At 39.3% G+C, this 17,295-nt stretch overlaps 1 protein-coding gene across 1 annotated transcript in view; it reads left to right on the top strand.

Annotated features, from left to right (window-relative positions):
• DNAH8 (dynein axonemal heavy chain 8) overlaps window positions 1-17,295 on the top strand; it is a 354,390-nt gene that overhangs the window by 106,715 nt on the left and 230,380 nt on the right. The window contains exons 26-28 of the mRNA XM_075204457.1: window positions 14,789-14,969; window positions 16,062-16,258; window positions 16,925-17,051. Coding sequence (XP_075060558.1) covers window positions 14,789-14,969; window positions 16,062-16,258; window positions 16,925-17,051 — 505 coding nt within the window. The remainder of the gene's footprint in view (window positions 1-14,788; window positions 14,970-16,061; window positions 16,259-16,924; window positions 17,052-17,295) is intronic.

Below are 17,295 nucleotides of genomic sequence, written 5' to 3' on the forward strand. Positions count from 1 at the left end.
CTGAGGTCTCTTACCCATTGGTGTTATTTTTCTTTCCTGCATTGGGGGACACTGCAATACATTGGGGGTGTAGTAGGTGGAATTGGAACTAGGGCACTTAAAAATCTTAAACTGAAAGACAGTTCCTCCCCTATTATGCCCCTCCATGGAAGCCATATTCAGTTTTTATAAAGTGCCTCATGGAGTAGGGTGTTATTTTATCTGGGCATCCGCTTAGTAATCAGCCTGCAGTGGGGACATGAGGAGATGGACAGCACACAACAGCAGCTTTGAGGGGTGAACGGAGGTGGCCATTACTGGTGGGCAGTACTATGGCAGCCGTCATCCTCCTCAGCACGGTTGGCGTGCTTTTCCTCACGGAAGCAACCATTCTCCCTGCCTTAGAGACACACTGTCTGACTGCAGTTCTGTTTTTGTCTGTGCCCTCTCCTGTCTGCTACTATCACGGTTCACTGAGACTCTAGTGAGATCCTTTGGGTCTGCTGGGGTCTTGACTCTACTCCCTCAGGAGGCGCGGAGACTAACAGTACAGAGGGTCTTCCCCAGGGATCCCCTCAAGGAGATGTGGATTTTGCTGCCTCTGTGCTGCAGGTTGCGGCCCTCGGGAGGGAGTACCCCTCAAGATCCTGGAGAGAAGGACCGGAATGGAATGGACCTATAGACTGTTGCGTGCTACCACTTAGGATAGTGGAGCAGGAATGCTGCTTGAGGAGATTGGTAAGCGGGCACAGAGCACACTTGGCGTGATGTTCTACAGACGGATACAATGAGTAGACTTGATATGATGTTCTGCAGGATGATACAAGGAGTGAAAATAGTGCAGTGTTCTTCAGGATGACACAAGGTGTAGACTTGGTGCGATGTTCAGCAGGGTGGCACAAGGAGTAGAAACGATATGAAATTCTGCAGGCTGACACAATGTATCAACTTGGTGCGAGGTTCTGCAGGCTGACACAAGGAGTAGAAAAGATACAATGTTCTGCAGGCTGACACAAGGTAGAGACTTGGTACGATGTTCTGCAGGCTGACACAAGGAGTGGAAACGATGCAGGGAGATCAGGAGAGCCAGCTCCGGGCAATGAGTAACCACCAATGAGAGGACTGGAGAGGGCTTAAACAGAAGAATAGGTCTGCGCATGCGCAGAACCGCCAGGACCAGCCGAACGGAGCAGGGAATGGGGACCAAGCACTTTCGGACCCGGGCGATAAACCCGAGAGTCGGGCGTGTGACAGCTACCACCTCTGTAGTGGGTTGTTTACCTGTGCGTATTTCTGTGCCTTTACCACCTGTTCTTACACCTTTTCTTGTAGTTGTTTTCCCTCCCTTAGGGGCAGCTTTGGGATGTCCACCAATGTATCGCAGTGTCCCCCAATGGCAGGAAAGAGGATTTTTAACTCACAGTGAAATCCATTTCTCTTAGTCCATTGAGGGACACTGCGCTCTCTCCCTTTGCACTGACTGTTGGTTGTTTATGTTCTAGATTTGTTGTGGTTGTTATGCCTAGTTGGGCCCTGTCTGCTTTGTTATAAAACTTAAGATGGCTTCCATAGGAGGGGCATAGTAGGGGAGGACCTTCAGTTTAAGATTTAAAGTGCCCTAGCTCTATTTTCACCTACTATACCTCAAGGTATGGCAGTATTATTATTATTATTATCATTTATTTGTTAGGCGCCACAAGGTTTCCGCAGTGCCGCACATAGTACAAACAGTAGACTATACAGGGTATAACAGTACATAACAATAAACAAAAAGTACCAATACTTCAGAAACTCCAGGCAGGCAGATGCAATAGACACGGAGCAGAAGAACGGTTAAGGAGACAGGAGGGAAGAGGGCCCTGCTCATTGGAGCTTACATCCTAAGGGAGGGTTGACAGACCAGGCACAAGAGGAGCCGGTTGAGGCAATGGGAGAGAGGGGAGAATGAGCGGAGGAGATAGGGGTTAAGTGGATGGGTGGTAGGCTTTTAGAAAAAGGTGAGTTTTGAGTGCACGTTTGAAGGAGCACAGAGTGGGAGAGAGGCGGATGGAGTCCCCAGTGGACTCAGAGAAATGTATTTTACAGTTAGTAAAAAGTCCTCTTTTTCATGCATTGTACTAAGGTTTTTAATGTCTCCATATTCACTTCAAATGTTATCCACTTTTGGTAGTGTTGCGGAGGTCTTGTGATTTTTCCAAATGCTGCCTGATCAAATTGTATTGTACCTACCCAAATCGGGAGGTTGGCAGGTATGCTCTTCACTTTCATTTACCACAAGTGGATGTATTAGTGAATTCTTGGCGACCTCTTATATTTTCCCAACCAAATGTCAAATGCGTTTAAGTTTCACATGCAGTTTCACAGGCACTTGCACTTGAATATATTTAAATGTATGGTAAATAGGAATGGAGCGCTCTAGTGTTGCTGCCGTGGGAATGAATTTGAATATCACCCCCTAATCCAAAAAATCAACTGAAAACAATATAAAATTCCACTCCCCTATGGTGCTACACAGCAGAATAAATTTGGAGATATGCAATATTGCTATAATTGTCATAAATGTCTGTGTAACATAGTTCATCAGAGTATTTTCTCATAAGATGTATTTATCATGAAGATCTCATTCAGTGTCCATATTCATAGAGTTGAGACATATGAAAGAAAGAGGGAAAAACAAAAATCCCATAGTGCATTATCTTTCATTTAAATGTATTGTCATATAAAACAATGAGTAAAAACATCCGAAGAAATTGTAATAATATCCTAAAATAGTAGATAATGGCCATCTACCAGAAAAGACCTATGGTCTGCATATATAATATGGGTCTTTGATTCTGGATCTCCTTAGAGGGAAGCCCTTCCTCATGGATAATACAGCAGTCAGAACTACAAATTCCAGGATCCACACCAATGCGTTTCGACCCAGCCAGGGGTCTTTTTCAAGGTATATTGAATCAATGGTAGTGGTCTCCTTTTTATAGTGTCATATTCTACATTATTACCAATCATAGATCAGATATAAATTGATTACAAATATCTTATTTCCTATTTACAAAGGTTACAGAAAAATGTATACAAAAATTAATCCTAACAATTCATCCATAAAACAGTGATATATCAATATATAAAAGTGCATAATACAACATCATCTGTAACCAATGCGATAAATGATATCCTTAAGCCAATAAAAGTCAAGGCGTTGTCATGACGCCGCCTCAGACTCTCCCGATTATGTGACCTCCAATCACATAACTATGATATGTCAGGACGGAAAATCAGGGCTACGTCGTAGATAGTCATGGTTACATGAAAACAGAAGATGCGGAAGTGTAATTAAAATATGTGATGAAATAGAAACATGACCTATTGGACCAAACTTTAATTGTAAAAAAACATGGAGATTATGAATGCCGCAATTCCGTAGGACATAATACATATAGCTAATTAGATCAATCCCTAAATACCAAGGGAGTTGATGGTTGTTCTATCAATAATATCCAATACACTTGTGAGGTTTCTCTATTAACATCCATAACAACAATCCCATTTAAATGTGTACTGCCTTTTAGTATGCTTACATTAAGGGTTGCCATAGTTACTTAGAAACCCCCCCCAAAAATGTAAATAAAAACTATAATGTGTCATATAACACATTATGCCAATCATTGGATAAGTCAGACAAATGCTGCAATTGTAGAGATTAAAAATAAAAATAAACCTGCAATGGGCTATTATCTAACCATGTGACTGGTTTAACCAATCACTGAATCCCAGGACAGATAAATAGTTAATTATGGCAATATTCTCGTCTTTGTCAGGTGCAATTATATAATTACTTATTATTTACTAGATACAAACTAGTGGGTAAGTATATGAAATTCTTTGCAGAGTCTAGAATATATTATTAACCTTATTATTATTATTATTATTATTATTATTATTATTAAGTCATGCAAAAGACAATAAAAATATGCCAGCATAATAAAATTAAGTATAACCCATATGAGGCATCAACGTATATACATGATGTTTCTTATACATAATGTTAATGTAATGCAACATATTGTTAATTAATAATATTCAATATTGATCACAAGAAACAATGAAGCTCAAAACCAGCATTTAAACCTTTGGGAACTAGCGTATTCAATTTGTGGATCCAATACATTTCCTTTTTTGCCAACTGGGAAATAATATCTTTATTTTTCCAATTGGATTCTATTAAAGAAATGCCCATAAAATCTATTATCCCTTTCTCCGAACAATCATGTTTCTCTTTACAGTGTTTTGAAAATGAATGGGCTAATATGCCCTTCCTGATATTATAGAGATGTTCGGACATACAGATTTTTAATAGGCGAGTAGTTCATCCAATATAATATTTGTTACATTTACATTTCAAAAAGTATACCACATTTTTACTATTGCAAGTAATAAATTGATCAATTTTGTATTTGATTCCATGGATTTCAAACTCTGTGTTTTTGTTTTTCTTTTCTGTTGTGGATTGTGTTCCTATACATCTTGTATGTTTCACACCTGAAAAAACCTTTGGATAGATTTGTCCTAGCTGGATTGTCCAAAGATCCCTTGACTACTATTTCTTTCAGGTTCCTTGCCTTTCTATAAATACATTTTGGAAATTTTGGTAGGTGGGGACCAATAATGTTGTCTTTTTTTAATAATCCCCAATGTCTTTTGATCATTTTTTCAATTTATTTGCATTTACAATTAAATCTTGTTATAAAAGACCATTGTGTATTCTTATTATTTCTCTTGGGTTTCTTCTCCAAAACAGTTTTTCTATCTAGCTGGAATGCTTTATCCTTTGCTGTTTGAATTAGTGACTCCAGATATACTTTTTGTAAGAATTCTGTTGACAGTCTCCTCACTTCTTTATTAAATTCAGTATCTTCTGTACAGTTTTTCCTAAAATGTACAAATTGGCTATATGGAATATTATGTTGCCATCTCCGGTGATGTTCGCTGGAATTTGGTATTAGTGATTTCGAGTTATTTGGCTTTTTGTATAATATTGTATGAATCATCTTATCTTTAACATAAACTGTCAAATCTAGGAAACTGACATGAACTTGACTAACTTCAAAGGTAAGCTCAATGTCAAATTGGTTGGTATTCAAAAATTTGCAGAATACATTAAGCTCTTCAGTGCTTCCTCTCCAAATAAAAAATATATCATCAATGAATCTCACCCAGGATATCAGGCTCGTCCCAAGGTGTTCATGAAAACGTATTATTTACTCTTCCGAAAAGGCCATGAATAGATTGGCATAACTTGGGGCGAACCTGGTACTCATTGCCATGCCTGTATTTTGTATATAGTACTGTAGATCATAGTAGAAATAGTTATTCTCCAAAATAAACATATTAGGGTTGATGTTATTTTTCCTCAGGAAGTGATCAACAGCCAATAAGCCCTTATTATGATCTAAAATGGTGTACAATGACTTGACATCAGCAGTTACTAAAATCCAATTTTCATTGTACTCTAGCTGAGATGGTCTATATAGAACATCTGTCGTATCTTTAATATAAGATTTTGTAGTTGGTATTAATGGTTGCAGATGTGAATCAATAACAGACGAAATATTGGAAGTAATGGAATTTACACCTGAAACTATGGGCCTTCCCGTTGGATTACATACATCTTTATGTATTTTGGGTAAAATATATAGTGAGGAAGTTAAAGGTTTTTCAATAGTGATGAAAGTATATATCTCTTCATCAATAGCTCCTAAATCTCTATATTTATCTAGTACTATGATAAGTTTTCTCTGAATTTTCTGAGTAGGATCTTTTTTGATTAACTTATAAGTATTCTTATCGGTTAGAAGATTGGATATGATATTTTTATATTGTTCTATATCCATGATGACAATTGAACCGCCTTTATCAGCCGGCTTCATAATCAATTTCTTATTCTCCGCCAGATTTTTAATAGCTTTGAATTCCTTATTGGTATAGTTGTTCTTATCCACAAAATAATTATGCTTCTTTTTATTAATAGTGGAAAAATCATCCTCTACTAATTTGGAGAAGCTATTGTCACAGGCACTAGGAGTTCTGCCCAGGATTCACCAGTTGATTATGCTTACCAGAGGGGCGGAGTTTGCACAGCGGTCCTCTGGCAGCAGGGTGAATAGTGGAACGTATATAACAGCAGATGGAGAGAGGATGCCAATGGAATTGATGATAGTCAGTGACTTGCAGCTATACTGGTAGATGAGTCAGCGACTTGCAGCTATAGTGGAAGGCAGGTTTCAACCACGGAGAGCAGGGTGGACGTGAGCAGGTGAAGGAAGGTAATGGGAGAGTCGGTGGTCTGCGGATAGCAAGTTGTACCACTGCTGTGATGGGAAGACTTATCCAAGTGCAGGTAGGTAGTGGGGAAGTCAGTGGTCTGCGTTCAGCAAGTTGTACCACCGCGGTGTAGGGAAGACTAATCCAGTTGCAGGTAGGTAGCGGGAAGTCAGTGGTCTGCGTATAGCAAGTTGTACCACTGCTGTGATGAGAAGGCTTGTCCAGGTGCAGGTAGGTAGAGGAGGCGTCAGTGGTCTGCGGATAGCAAGTTGTACCACTGCGAGTAGGTGAGGACTTGTCCAGGTGCAGGTAGATAGAGGAGGCGTCAGTGGTCTGCGGATAGCAAGTTGTACCACTGCTGTGATGAGGTGAGGACTTGTCCAGGTGCGGATAAGTGGAGGAGTGATAAGAGTCTATAACTGTATGAAGACAATGATAGCACAGAGGAACTGTTCCAAACAGATATGCAGCGTTATAGCTAATAGTCTATGGCGGTATGTATACCGCTGCTGAGTAGAGAGGCTTGTACAAAGCGGATATGCAGCGTATCAGCTAATAGTCTATGGCGGTATGTTTACCGCTGCAGAGTAGAGAAGCTTGTCCTAAGCGGATATGCAAGATAACAGTTGATAGTCAATAACAAGTAAGCATACCGCTGATGAGTAGAGAAGCTTGTCCACGAGGATATGCAGGCACAGCAGGAGCGCTGAACGGCTGAAGCGGGTATGGGAACCGCAGGTGAGCAGAGCAGGTAATCCAACAGACAGCTGAGGACACGAGCAGGATACAAGAGTCAGTAGCGGGTATGAGAACGGCTGATGAGCGGAGCAGGTAATCCAGCAAACAGCTGAGGACACGAGCAGGATACAGGAGTCAGTAGCGAGTATGGGAACCACGGATGAGTAGAGCAGGTAATCAGCAGGAAACTGAAGACACGAGCAGGACACAGGAGACACCTTCAGAGACTCACAGGGAATGAGACTCAAGATCAGACAACGATGTAATGAGCACAGGTGCCTTAAATAGGGAGAGGTGCCTGATCCACCAATTAGATTAAAAGCAAAGGTCATAAGAGTTCTTGGATGCTGCGCATGCGCAGTCCATCAAGATGGCGGACGGCCGCGGCTCAGGACAGGCGCCGGCAGGAAGGCTAGAGAACCACGCACCAGCGCAGAGGCACTCACGGTCCGGTGAGTGACAGCTATTTATAAAAGTTCCTTTATTGAAAGAAGGATAACATTTGGATTTCTTCCTAAATTTATGAGGTGACAAACTTTCTTCATCCTTATGTTCACACTTCTGTTTTTTCTCTAGAAAAAAAAATCTTAATACTCAATTTTCTTATAAATTTCTGCAAATCTATAAACAATTCAAAATCATCTATTCTATTTGTGGAAGAAAATTTCTAAAATAAAAGTCTTATCTGAAATGAGAGTGTAAGAATTTAAATTAAAAAAAATTCTCTTACAACTAGAGTCTGTACTGTATGAACTTTGAATAGTACATTGATCTATTTTTCTTTTGTGTTTGTTTTTCCCTTCTCTATATTTTGTATATTTTAAGCGATTCGATTCTGCAAAGAATTTCATATACTCACCTATTAGTTTTTATCTAGTAAATAATAAGTAATTATATAATTGCATCTGACAAAGACGAGAATTTTGCCATAATGAACTATTTATCTGTTCTGGGATTCAGTGATTGGTTAAACCAGTCATGTGATTAGGTAATAGCCCATTGCAGGTTTATTTTTATTTTTAATCTGATTAAAGGTCACATAATCGGGAAAGTCTAAGGTGGCATTATTTCAACGCCTTGACCTTTATTGGCTTAAGGATATCATTGATCGCATTGGTTATAGATTATGTTGTATTATGTGCCTTTATATGTTGAATTATCATCGTTTTATGGATGAATTGTTAGGATTGATTTTTGTATTCATTTGTCTGTAACCTTTGTAAATAGGAAATAAGATATTTGTAATCGCTTTATATCTGATCTATGATTGGTAATGATGTAGAATATGACACTATAAAAAGGAGACCACTACCATTGATACCTTGAAAATGACCCCTGGCTGGGTCGAAACGCGTTGGTGTGGATTCTGGAATTTGTAATTGTGATTGCTGTATTATCCATGAGGAAGGACTTCCCTCTAAGGAGATCCAGAATCAAAGACCCATATTATATATGCAGACCATAGGTCTTTTCTGGTAGGTGGCCATTATCTACTTTTTTAGGATATTATTACAATTTCTTCGGATGTTTTTGCTCTTTGTTTTATATGACAATAAATTGAAATGAAAGATAATGCACTATGGGATTTTTGTTTTTTCCTCTTTCTTTCATATGTCTCAACTTTATGAATATGGACACTGAATGAGACCATCATGATGAATACATCTTATGAGAAAATACTCTGATGAACTAAGTTTTACAGACATTTTTGACAATTATAACAATATTGCATATCTCCAAATTTATTCTGCTGTGTAGCGCCATTCGGAATGGAATATTATATTGTTTTCACTTGAATATGTTTAACCAAGTCAAACAAAAAAGTGGGTTTTTGGCTTAGGTATTATTTAAATGTGAGCTGTAGACCGTGTGACACTGAGCTCATGTGATTATTCAGAATCACAGTTTGTTTCTCAGGAGCACACTGAGCATGCTCCTGGTAGTACACAATCTTTCACACTCTCATTAATACTCATGAATGTTCCTTGTTTGAGAGAAAGATGAGTGTAGGGGACTGTAAGAGACCATTAGAATCTGTCAAACCCCTACAATGTTTATCAGTGGATCCCTATAGCAGGAGACAATACAACAGTTGGTAAAATAATAGTAGTTATTTTACTGGAATAATTTCACAGAATAGATTATTCCACTGTATAAACACAAATTTCAATATGAAAAGTCTCTGTACCTTTTCGGCACTGCAATTTCCACAGTGGATGAAGTAAGACAAGCAATGGTACAGAAACTCCAAAGATTCAATAGAGTCGAGTATAGTCATTGTATAGTGCAAAGGAATGAAGAGCCAGAATGATATATTGTCTAGAGATGGGGTCATACACAGTAAATCAATCCACAAAGGTATAATCCAGAAGCACAGGTTAAAATAAGCCAGGTTCTATAAACTGACAGTTTGCTGGCTCCATGGAGCTGTTTATATAGGCCTGTGATAACTAGCTTCAGGTGTTAATACTTGATTACCAGCAGGAGATCGTTAGTGAGTGCCTGATGTAGTTTACCTAGTTGAAATGCACAAGCTACTGCAGACAGTGCAGTGAGCCATGTTACAGCTACCAGCAATTATCATAAGCTTGCAGAGCTATTAGCAGAGGTCTTTACCTATAGCAGCCGCCTTTCCCGTAGAGCTTGATATGCTCACAGGTACTCAGATGCCACCAGGTCTTAAACTCAACGTAGTGCAAGCTTATGAGCAACATTGCAGCACAGGAACAGGAGGTGATGACAGAAGATAATGATGGTCAGGAACAAGACAGGGTCCAAGGGCAAGAGAAGTCAGCGAGGTCAGGTTCAGGCAGACATCAGGGCCGGCAGCAAACAAGAGTATCTGAGTCGCAAGCAAAGGTCAGGGCCATGAGCAAATATCCGAAGTTTAGGAAACAAGCCAAAGGTCAAACATAGAAAGTTATCCAGAGATAAGCACAACAGGACAGAAGCAGATCAGGAGCCAGGAACTGAACGCTATAACCGGCAAGGAGGCTAAGCCTTCCATGCCTTAAATATATAGGTGGACCAATAAGGAGCCAGGAAACACTGCTGGGGTAATCAGCCTCAAGAGGCTTTTAATAAATTTGGCTGTCCTTGCGCACACGCCCAGCTGCCCCTACTGCTGGGACACAGCAATGTTGACAGCTTGCTGTCCCGGCAGTTTCACTGGCGACGGACGGTCCGAAACCGGAAGTGATGCCCCAGTTGGGATGTAGATGGCCAGGACACAGACAGCCTGGTTCATTGAGTCGCTGCGGCTAGGGGATCCACCGTGGTTTATGACAATCCAATTTAAAAAGTCCTCACTGCTGCAATTCAGTTGTTCGAATCCTGCACAGATGATTCCGCCATCTTGGAGAATGGAATTAGCTGGGAGCTTGACAACTGCTAGGAAGGGCTGCTTGCAATCAGTGGGAAAATGGATAAATAATGTTATGTCTGTTACTATCAGATGAAAGTAAGGAAATAAAAGTCTATACACCCCACATTTTTTTTATGCTGGGAGTGATCTATTGAGCTCTGGAAGGGCTGAGTCCTCCTTCCCTGCAAGCTCTAACATAATATGGCCCCTGACAGCTCCTGGATTCACTCTTGCTCAAACTTCCCAGATCAGCCATAAGATAGAGGGTGTTCATGGATTCATTATTCTGCATGGTTAGATTTTAATCATTTAAAGGGTAACTGCCATTAAGAATTAATCCTCCCTCATACTCTTTAGACTTAGTATAGATATATGATATATATATATCTATATATATATATATATATATATATATATATATATATAGATAGATATATGGTATAGACTTTGTTGTGTCTCTATACTTTGCTAGTGCTAGCTGGGAGAGAAGAATTTTTAGAGACTCTCATACTTTAACACATTGCAGATGCAACTAATTACATAGCAATAAAACTCTCTGCAGAGTCTAAGGTAGAAAGAACTACTCTTTAATAGACACCTATTCTCAAAGTAGTATAGCTTTGTTAAATCAAAATGTTTTTTGGTAATTGTGTAATAACTGTAAAGAAAAGAAGATATTAATCTGTTTGATAAACACACCTATACCACAGCTTAACTGGTTCTAATTACCAAACATTTCCGTTGCAATGGTAATAATTTTTCATTTAAGTTTTCAGCATCATGTTTCGGTTACCTCTCCCTCTCATTCCTTCTTATCCCTTTCTCTTTCTCGCTCCATACGACCCTGTCTCTATTTCACCCCTTGTCTCTTTGGTATGTCTGCCCTTTTCTTTAGATTGCAAGCTCATGAGCAGGGCCCTCTCTCCTCCTGTTTCCACAACTTATAACTCTGCTCTTCGGCTACTCTGCCCACCTTCTTCTTGAGCTTTCTGCCGATTGACTCCACTCTTGCTTTTCTCTGCACCTTTTCAGTGGCTCTTAACCTGTTAGCTACACCTACACTCTTGTGCACAGGTTTCCAGCTCGTGCTGAATATTCCTCGCTCTCCCTCACCCTTTCAGCCTTTCTTTTTAACTGTGCTTTGAGATACCTGAATTGTAGTATTACTTGTTTATTGTACCGTATCGGTCTACCGTGTACAATCCTATTGTTTGTACCCTATACGGCGCTGTGGACATTTTGTTGCACCCTATAAATAAAAATGAATAATAATAATAATAATCATGTGTAATTAGCACAATAGTAAAAGCAAACACCAAGGTGTACACAACATCGATGCCTTATTTTGTTGAAACTGCCCTAAATTTAAGACATTGCTGAACTCAGGGAAAAGATTATGTAAGCTGACCTATATGTTATTTTGCAAAACTTTTTGCCTGATATAAGTGACCTGTGACCGTATCAAGCACTACCCAGATGCCGACCCAAAGCATCCATTACGAGTCTACCCCTAGGAGGCCCAGCCAGACCCTGACAGCAGATAGCTTAGGCATAGGCCACAAAACTTACATGTTCTACATTCTATCAGTGGTTCAGAGGATTCTATTATTCTCATTCGCTGAGGTAAAAGGCAAGGTATTTAAACACATTGAAAGTGGATTGAATCATCTACTCTTCAGGATGGCCATTGCCTTGATCTTCTTATCTCTACACTATGCTCAGTCTCTAATTTCCTTAACACACCCTTCCCCCTCTCGGATCATTAGCTTATCAGCTACAAACTCACCCCCACTGTTCTATCCTCTCTACTGTCTAACTCTACCAAGCCTCCTCATATCCGAAGAAATCTTAACTCTATTAATCTTCAGCAATTTTCCACCTCTCTCCAACACCTTCTCTCCCCTATCTCTGCATTCTCCTCCCCTGAGATGGCAGTACCTCATTTTCACCAAACCTTAGCAACTGCCCTTGATCAAGTGGTTCCAGCGACTCTTCATACTACACATGAACTTCAATGTCAGCCGTGGCACACTACAGCAATGCATAATCTTTAAAACCTTTCCCGTAAAGCAGAACGTCACTGGCATAAATCTTGTACCGCTAATGACTTCTTCACATATACTTCTATCTACCGCTCCTAGCGAAATGCTCTGGACACTACAAAACAAACATACTTCCAGTATCTCATCTATGCTCAGGCTTCTAACCCCAAATGCCTTTTTAACACATTTAAATCTCTTCTCAATCCTCCCACCCCAAACCCTCCGTCTACTATCAGTGCCCAGGATCTTGCTTCCTACTTCAAGGAAAAGATTGATAAGATCAGACTAGAAATGGTATCCACTTCCTCAACAAGCAATCAGCTCAATTCCTTCCTACCACCCTCTGACACTCTCTCTTCATTTGACCCCACAAATGAAGAAGAAGTATCTACTCTCTTCCTTATCTACCTCCTGTCCTCTTGATCCTATTCCCTCACAAATTGGTAGATCCCTGTCTCCTGTGGTCATTCCACCTCTAACTAAAATCTGTAATCTCTCGCTCTCTACTGGCATCTTTCCATCACCATACAAGCACGCAGTGATTACTCCTATTCTGAAAAAACAAAAGTCTGACCCAAACTCTCTCTCAAACTACCGTCCCATCTCTCAGCTCCCGTGCCCATCCAAGCTTCTAGAGAGACTTTCTTACACTCACCTCACACGCTTCCTTTCCGCAAACAACCTATTGAATCCTCTTCAGTCTGGCTTTCGTTCTCAACACTCCACAGAGACTGTGTTGACTAAGGTTTTCAATGATCTGATCACTGCTAAAACTAAACACCATTACTCTCTCCTAATTCTCCTGGATCTCTATGATGCATTCTCATACAAACGCTACAATCCCTAGGTCTTCCAGAGACTGTCCTATCCTGGTTCTCATCCTACCTTTCTAATTGCTCTTTCAGTGTTAATTTCTCTGGATCCACCTCTGCTCTGCTTCCTTTATCAGTTGGAGTACCACAAGGCTCAGTGCTAGGTCCTCTGCTGTTCTCTATCTATACCGCTTCTCTTGGAAATCTAATAAGTTCCTTTGGATTTCAGTATCATCTCTATGCGGATGATACCCAAATTAATCTATCCTCTCCTGATCTCTCGACATCTGTGTAGTCCCATGTAACTGACTGTTTTTCTGCCATATCATCTTGGATTTCCTCTCGCCAACTCAAACTTAATCTTTATAAAACAGAGTTAATAATATTCCCTCCCACCAACAAGAGCATACCTGACATTTCCATCTCTGTTGATAACATGACCTTAAACCCCACCTCTCAAGCTCGCTGCCTAGGTGTGATCTTTGACTCAGAACTATCCTTTATTTCCCACATCAACTCTATATTTAAATCATGTTATGTACATCTAAAAAACATTTCCAGAATATGCACATATCTTACACAAGACACTTCAAAGACCTTAATTCATGCACTTATCATCTCCCGCATTGACTAATGCAATTCTTTCCTTACTGGTCTTCCCCAAAACAAACTCAAACAATCTATTTTGCATGTAGCGGCTAGATTGATTTCCCTTGCAAATCGCTATTCCTCTGCTGAATCACTCTGTCAGTCTCTACACTGGTTGCCTGTTTTCTACAGAATCCAATATAAAATACTTTTACTAACCTACAAGGCCATCAACAAAGCCGCACCGACATACATCTCCTCTCTTGTCTCAAAATATCTCCCAACTCGGCAACTCTGTTCTGCACAAGATCTGCGTCTCTCATCCACCCTCATTACATCCTCCCATTCCCGGTTAGAGAACTTTTATCAGGCTGCACCCACTCTATGGAATTCACTCTCTTGCACAATAAGACTTTGCTCTGGTCTACAAACTTTCAAGCGTTCTCTGAAAACCAATCTCTTCAGACAAGCTTATAATATTCCTCAACCACCCTCTTAACCTCACTAGATTACCCTATTACCACCCATTACACAATTTCACACAAGACAGCTACCTGACAAGCCACGCCCCTGACCAACATTGCTGTGTGATGGGATCATTTAGCCTACAAATTACTTTTTACTTTTGCAGTTTGACTGGACCGAAATGCAAAATGTAGACTTAACCTCATGTATCAAACTCCCATTGTCCCATAGATTGTAATATGTTGGCACTATATAAATAAATGATGATGATGATAATATAACAAGTGTGAATTCTCAACTGATGTGAATAACAGGGTGGAGAGATATTTCTGTGCTGTGTGGGGCTCATGTGAATCACACTGAGTTATATATAAATACATTGCACCAATGTTCACATATAATGCTAATGATTTATTTCCTGTGGAGGATTCTCCTAGACTTAGATAGTTTGCCTGATAAAATATATTTTTCTCCTGCAGGTAATGATTCCAAATTTGGATAGCATACAGCAGGCTATTAATTGTATGACACAGGTAACACTGGAAGTAAACCGAGGTGTCGCCCAGTGGGGACAGCAAAAAATGCATCAGATTGTTGCTGGTCTAGATGACCCTTCTACCTCTTCAAGTTTACTACCTGAAAAACACAGAGAAGAAGGAAGTATGTAGTAGTTGTATTTACTCTACTTCTACATTAATTTAATTTGCCCTACAATTTTATCAGTGGCAAAATTAATAACATTTGGTATGACAAATTACCTAAAAGAGATTGTGGGTACTTTAATGATTACAGTTCACCTTGTGTCTGCTTTGCAAATATAACCCCTATTCTACCATTAATCAATCTTTACATACTCTATCAGACCATATTGAAATAACTCATTTTTCAATCAGCATTTTTCAATCTTTCCTAAACTAATGTAATGTCTATTTAGAAACAGTAATATGGATAATTAGTCTGGGGTGTTGCCCTCATTGCAGCCCAAGGTAACACAATTTGTTCAACTGGCTGATGGTGAGAAATTAAGCACCATTTTAATGGACAATCGTTTTCAAGTGAACTACAAGGTTTTACTGCGTGCAATCTCACCCCGAAGTTTTTCCTTACTTTTGTGTCTGCTTCCCACTAATTATTTAGATTTCACTACCTTTTTAGGTTTATTTTGTGAAAACGAAAAAACAAATCAAGTGCTATTTAGAGGGTCATACAAAATTCACTAGCAACAAGGTAGAGACATCGGAGGGTGCCATGCCTCAGTCTGCCCTGTGTCATAGCTCATATAAGAGAATAATGGGAAAAATGACTTAGTTTAACAATAAAATCCCCAAGCCACCTAAACATCTATATATTGTACAATTTTTGTTTACAGGGTATATAAGTTTTGTGCTACATTATGTTATTTTCCAATTGTCAATTACCCTTGTACCTAGATTTCTAGATGTGAGATTCCAACTCCCACCTGACACTAGGTCTAGATTCATGGCTGAAGGGGTTCAATTGGCTGCGATATACAGCCCCGAACGAAAGCCAATGTGAGCGGCAGATTGATGCTTCCATTGACAAACCACCACTGCAGCCATTTAAAGTTGGTGAAATAAGTTGTTTTGCCAGTTCTTTACTACAGAGTATACAGGGAGGGGCACCTTTGTAAAGATCTTTTATGTTGGTGGTAATGCAGTTTTAAGCCATGTGTAACTTTGAAACCGTGCACTTTATATACATGCTATATTTAATCTTTGTGTACTTTTATAGAAATGATAGAAGAGGCCTATCCACTGATAAAGCTTCAGACTTTTTATACAAGTGTTGCTGAAAACAGGGATGTTTCAAAGCTTGTCTTATTACTCTCGTCCTTTGTGAGTTCACTCAGAGAAGCAGCCAGTGTTGCCCTCCAAAGCTTTCAGAAATATGATGTTCTTTGGAAAGAAGATAAAGAATCTAAAGTAACGGTAAATCCTATATGATTCTTTAAATAGAATCCATTGTAAATTGCTGTTTAAAGAACCCTCAAATTGCATCATTTATTCTATATTGCCTTTAAATATTCAGTGTAATTTACAATGTTTGGGAGCACAGAAATGTAGGCCATTTCAGATAGTTATTCACTGCAAAACTGAGTCAAGAAGGTGCAGCAAAAATATTGTCCAAGGTGCCAATGACTACCTGTATGTTGTTGCATTACTGTCTCACGGTGCTGGGTTCATGAGTTTGATTCCGCCCACAGCCCTATCTGTGTGAAGTATGTATGTTTTCCCTGTGTTTGCAGGGGTTTGCTGAGGTTTCAGCTCACAGTCCAAAATCATAGATAGGTTTATTGGTTTCTGACAAAAATAGGCCCAAGTGTGTGTGCGGTAGAGAATTTATATTGTAAGCTCCAATGAGGCAGGGACTGATATGAATGATAGCACTAATAGACTGTAAAACAGTTTTAAAATAGTAATTACTGAAAACAAGGTAATTGTACACAGTAACAGACTTGAGGAATGTGATTTTTCACAGAAAATGACAGCATTCACTGAGAAGGAAGACAGTACTTTAATAAGTAACAGTTACAGTATTCTCTCTTTTACACTCTGTACATCTTTAACCTTGCATTGTCTGTTTACATTGTGCAGCAATTTATGTCAAAGGACCCCTCTCTTAGCGAAATCAAAAGAGAAATTTTACATTATGACAAATATGAACAAGAGATCGAAGGATTAGAACCAACATTGCGTCTAGGATGCATTGAAATTAACATAGGCAAGTTATGTTCCAGCTCTAAGATAAAATTATTTTAATGTATTGTTAAACTTTCAGTCTGTACTTATTTGTTCAGGTATGTTTTGTAACTGTACATACATGTAACAAGCTAAATGAAGCACTGACATACTTTATTGTGCAAAGTATTTTACAGTTTTTACTATCATATCTGAATCAAATGCAGTCAGTTACTTCAATGGGCAGGAGTACATAGTTTAAAACTACAATGGTATTTTAATATTGA

Source organism: Mixophyes fleayi, chromosome 3, assembly GCF_038048845.1.
Source record: "Mixophyes fleayi isolate aMixFle1 chromosome 3, aMixFle1.hap1, whole genome shotgun sequence".
Lineage (NCBI taxonomy): Eukaryota > Metazoa > Chordata > Amphibia > Anura > Limnodynastidae > Mixophyes > Mixophyes fleayi.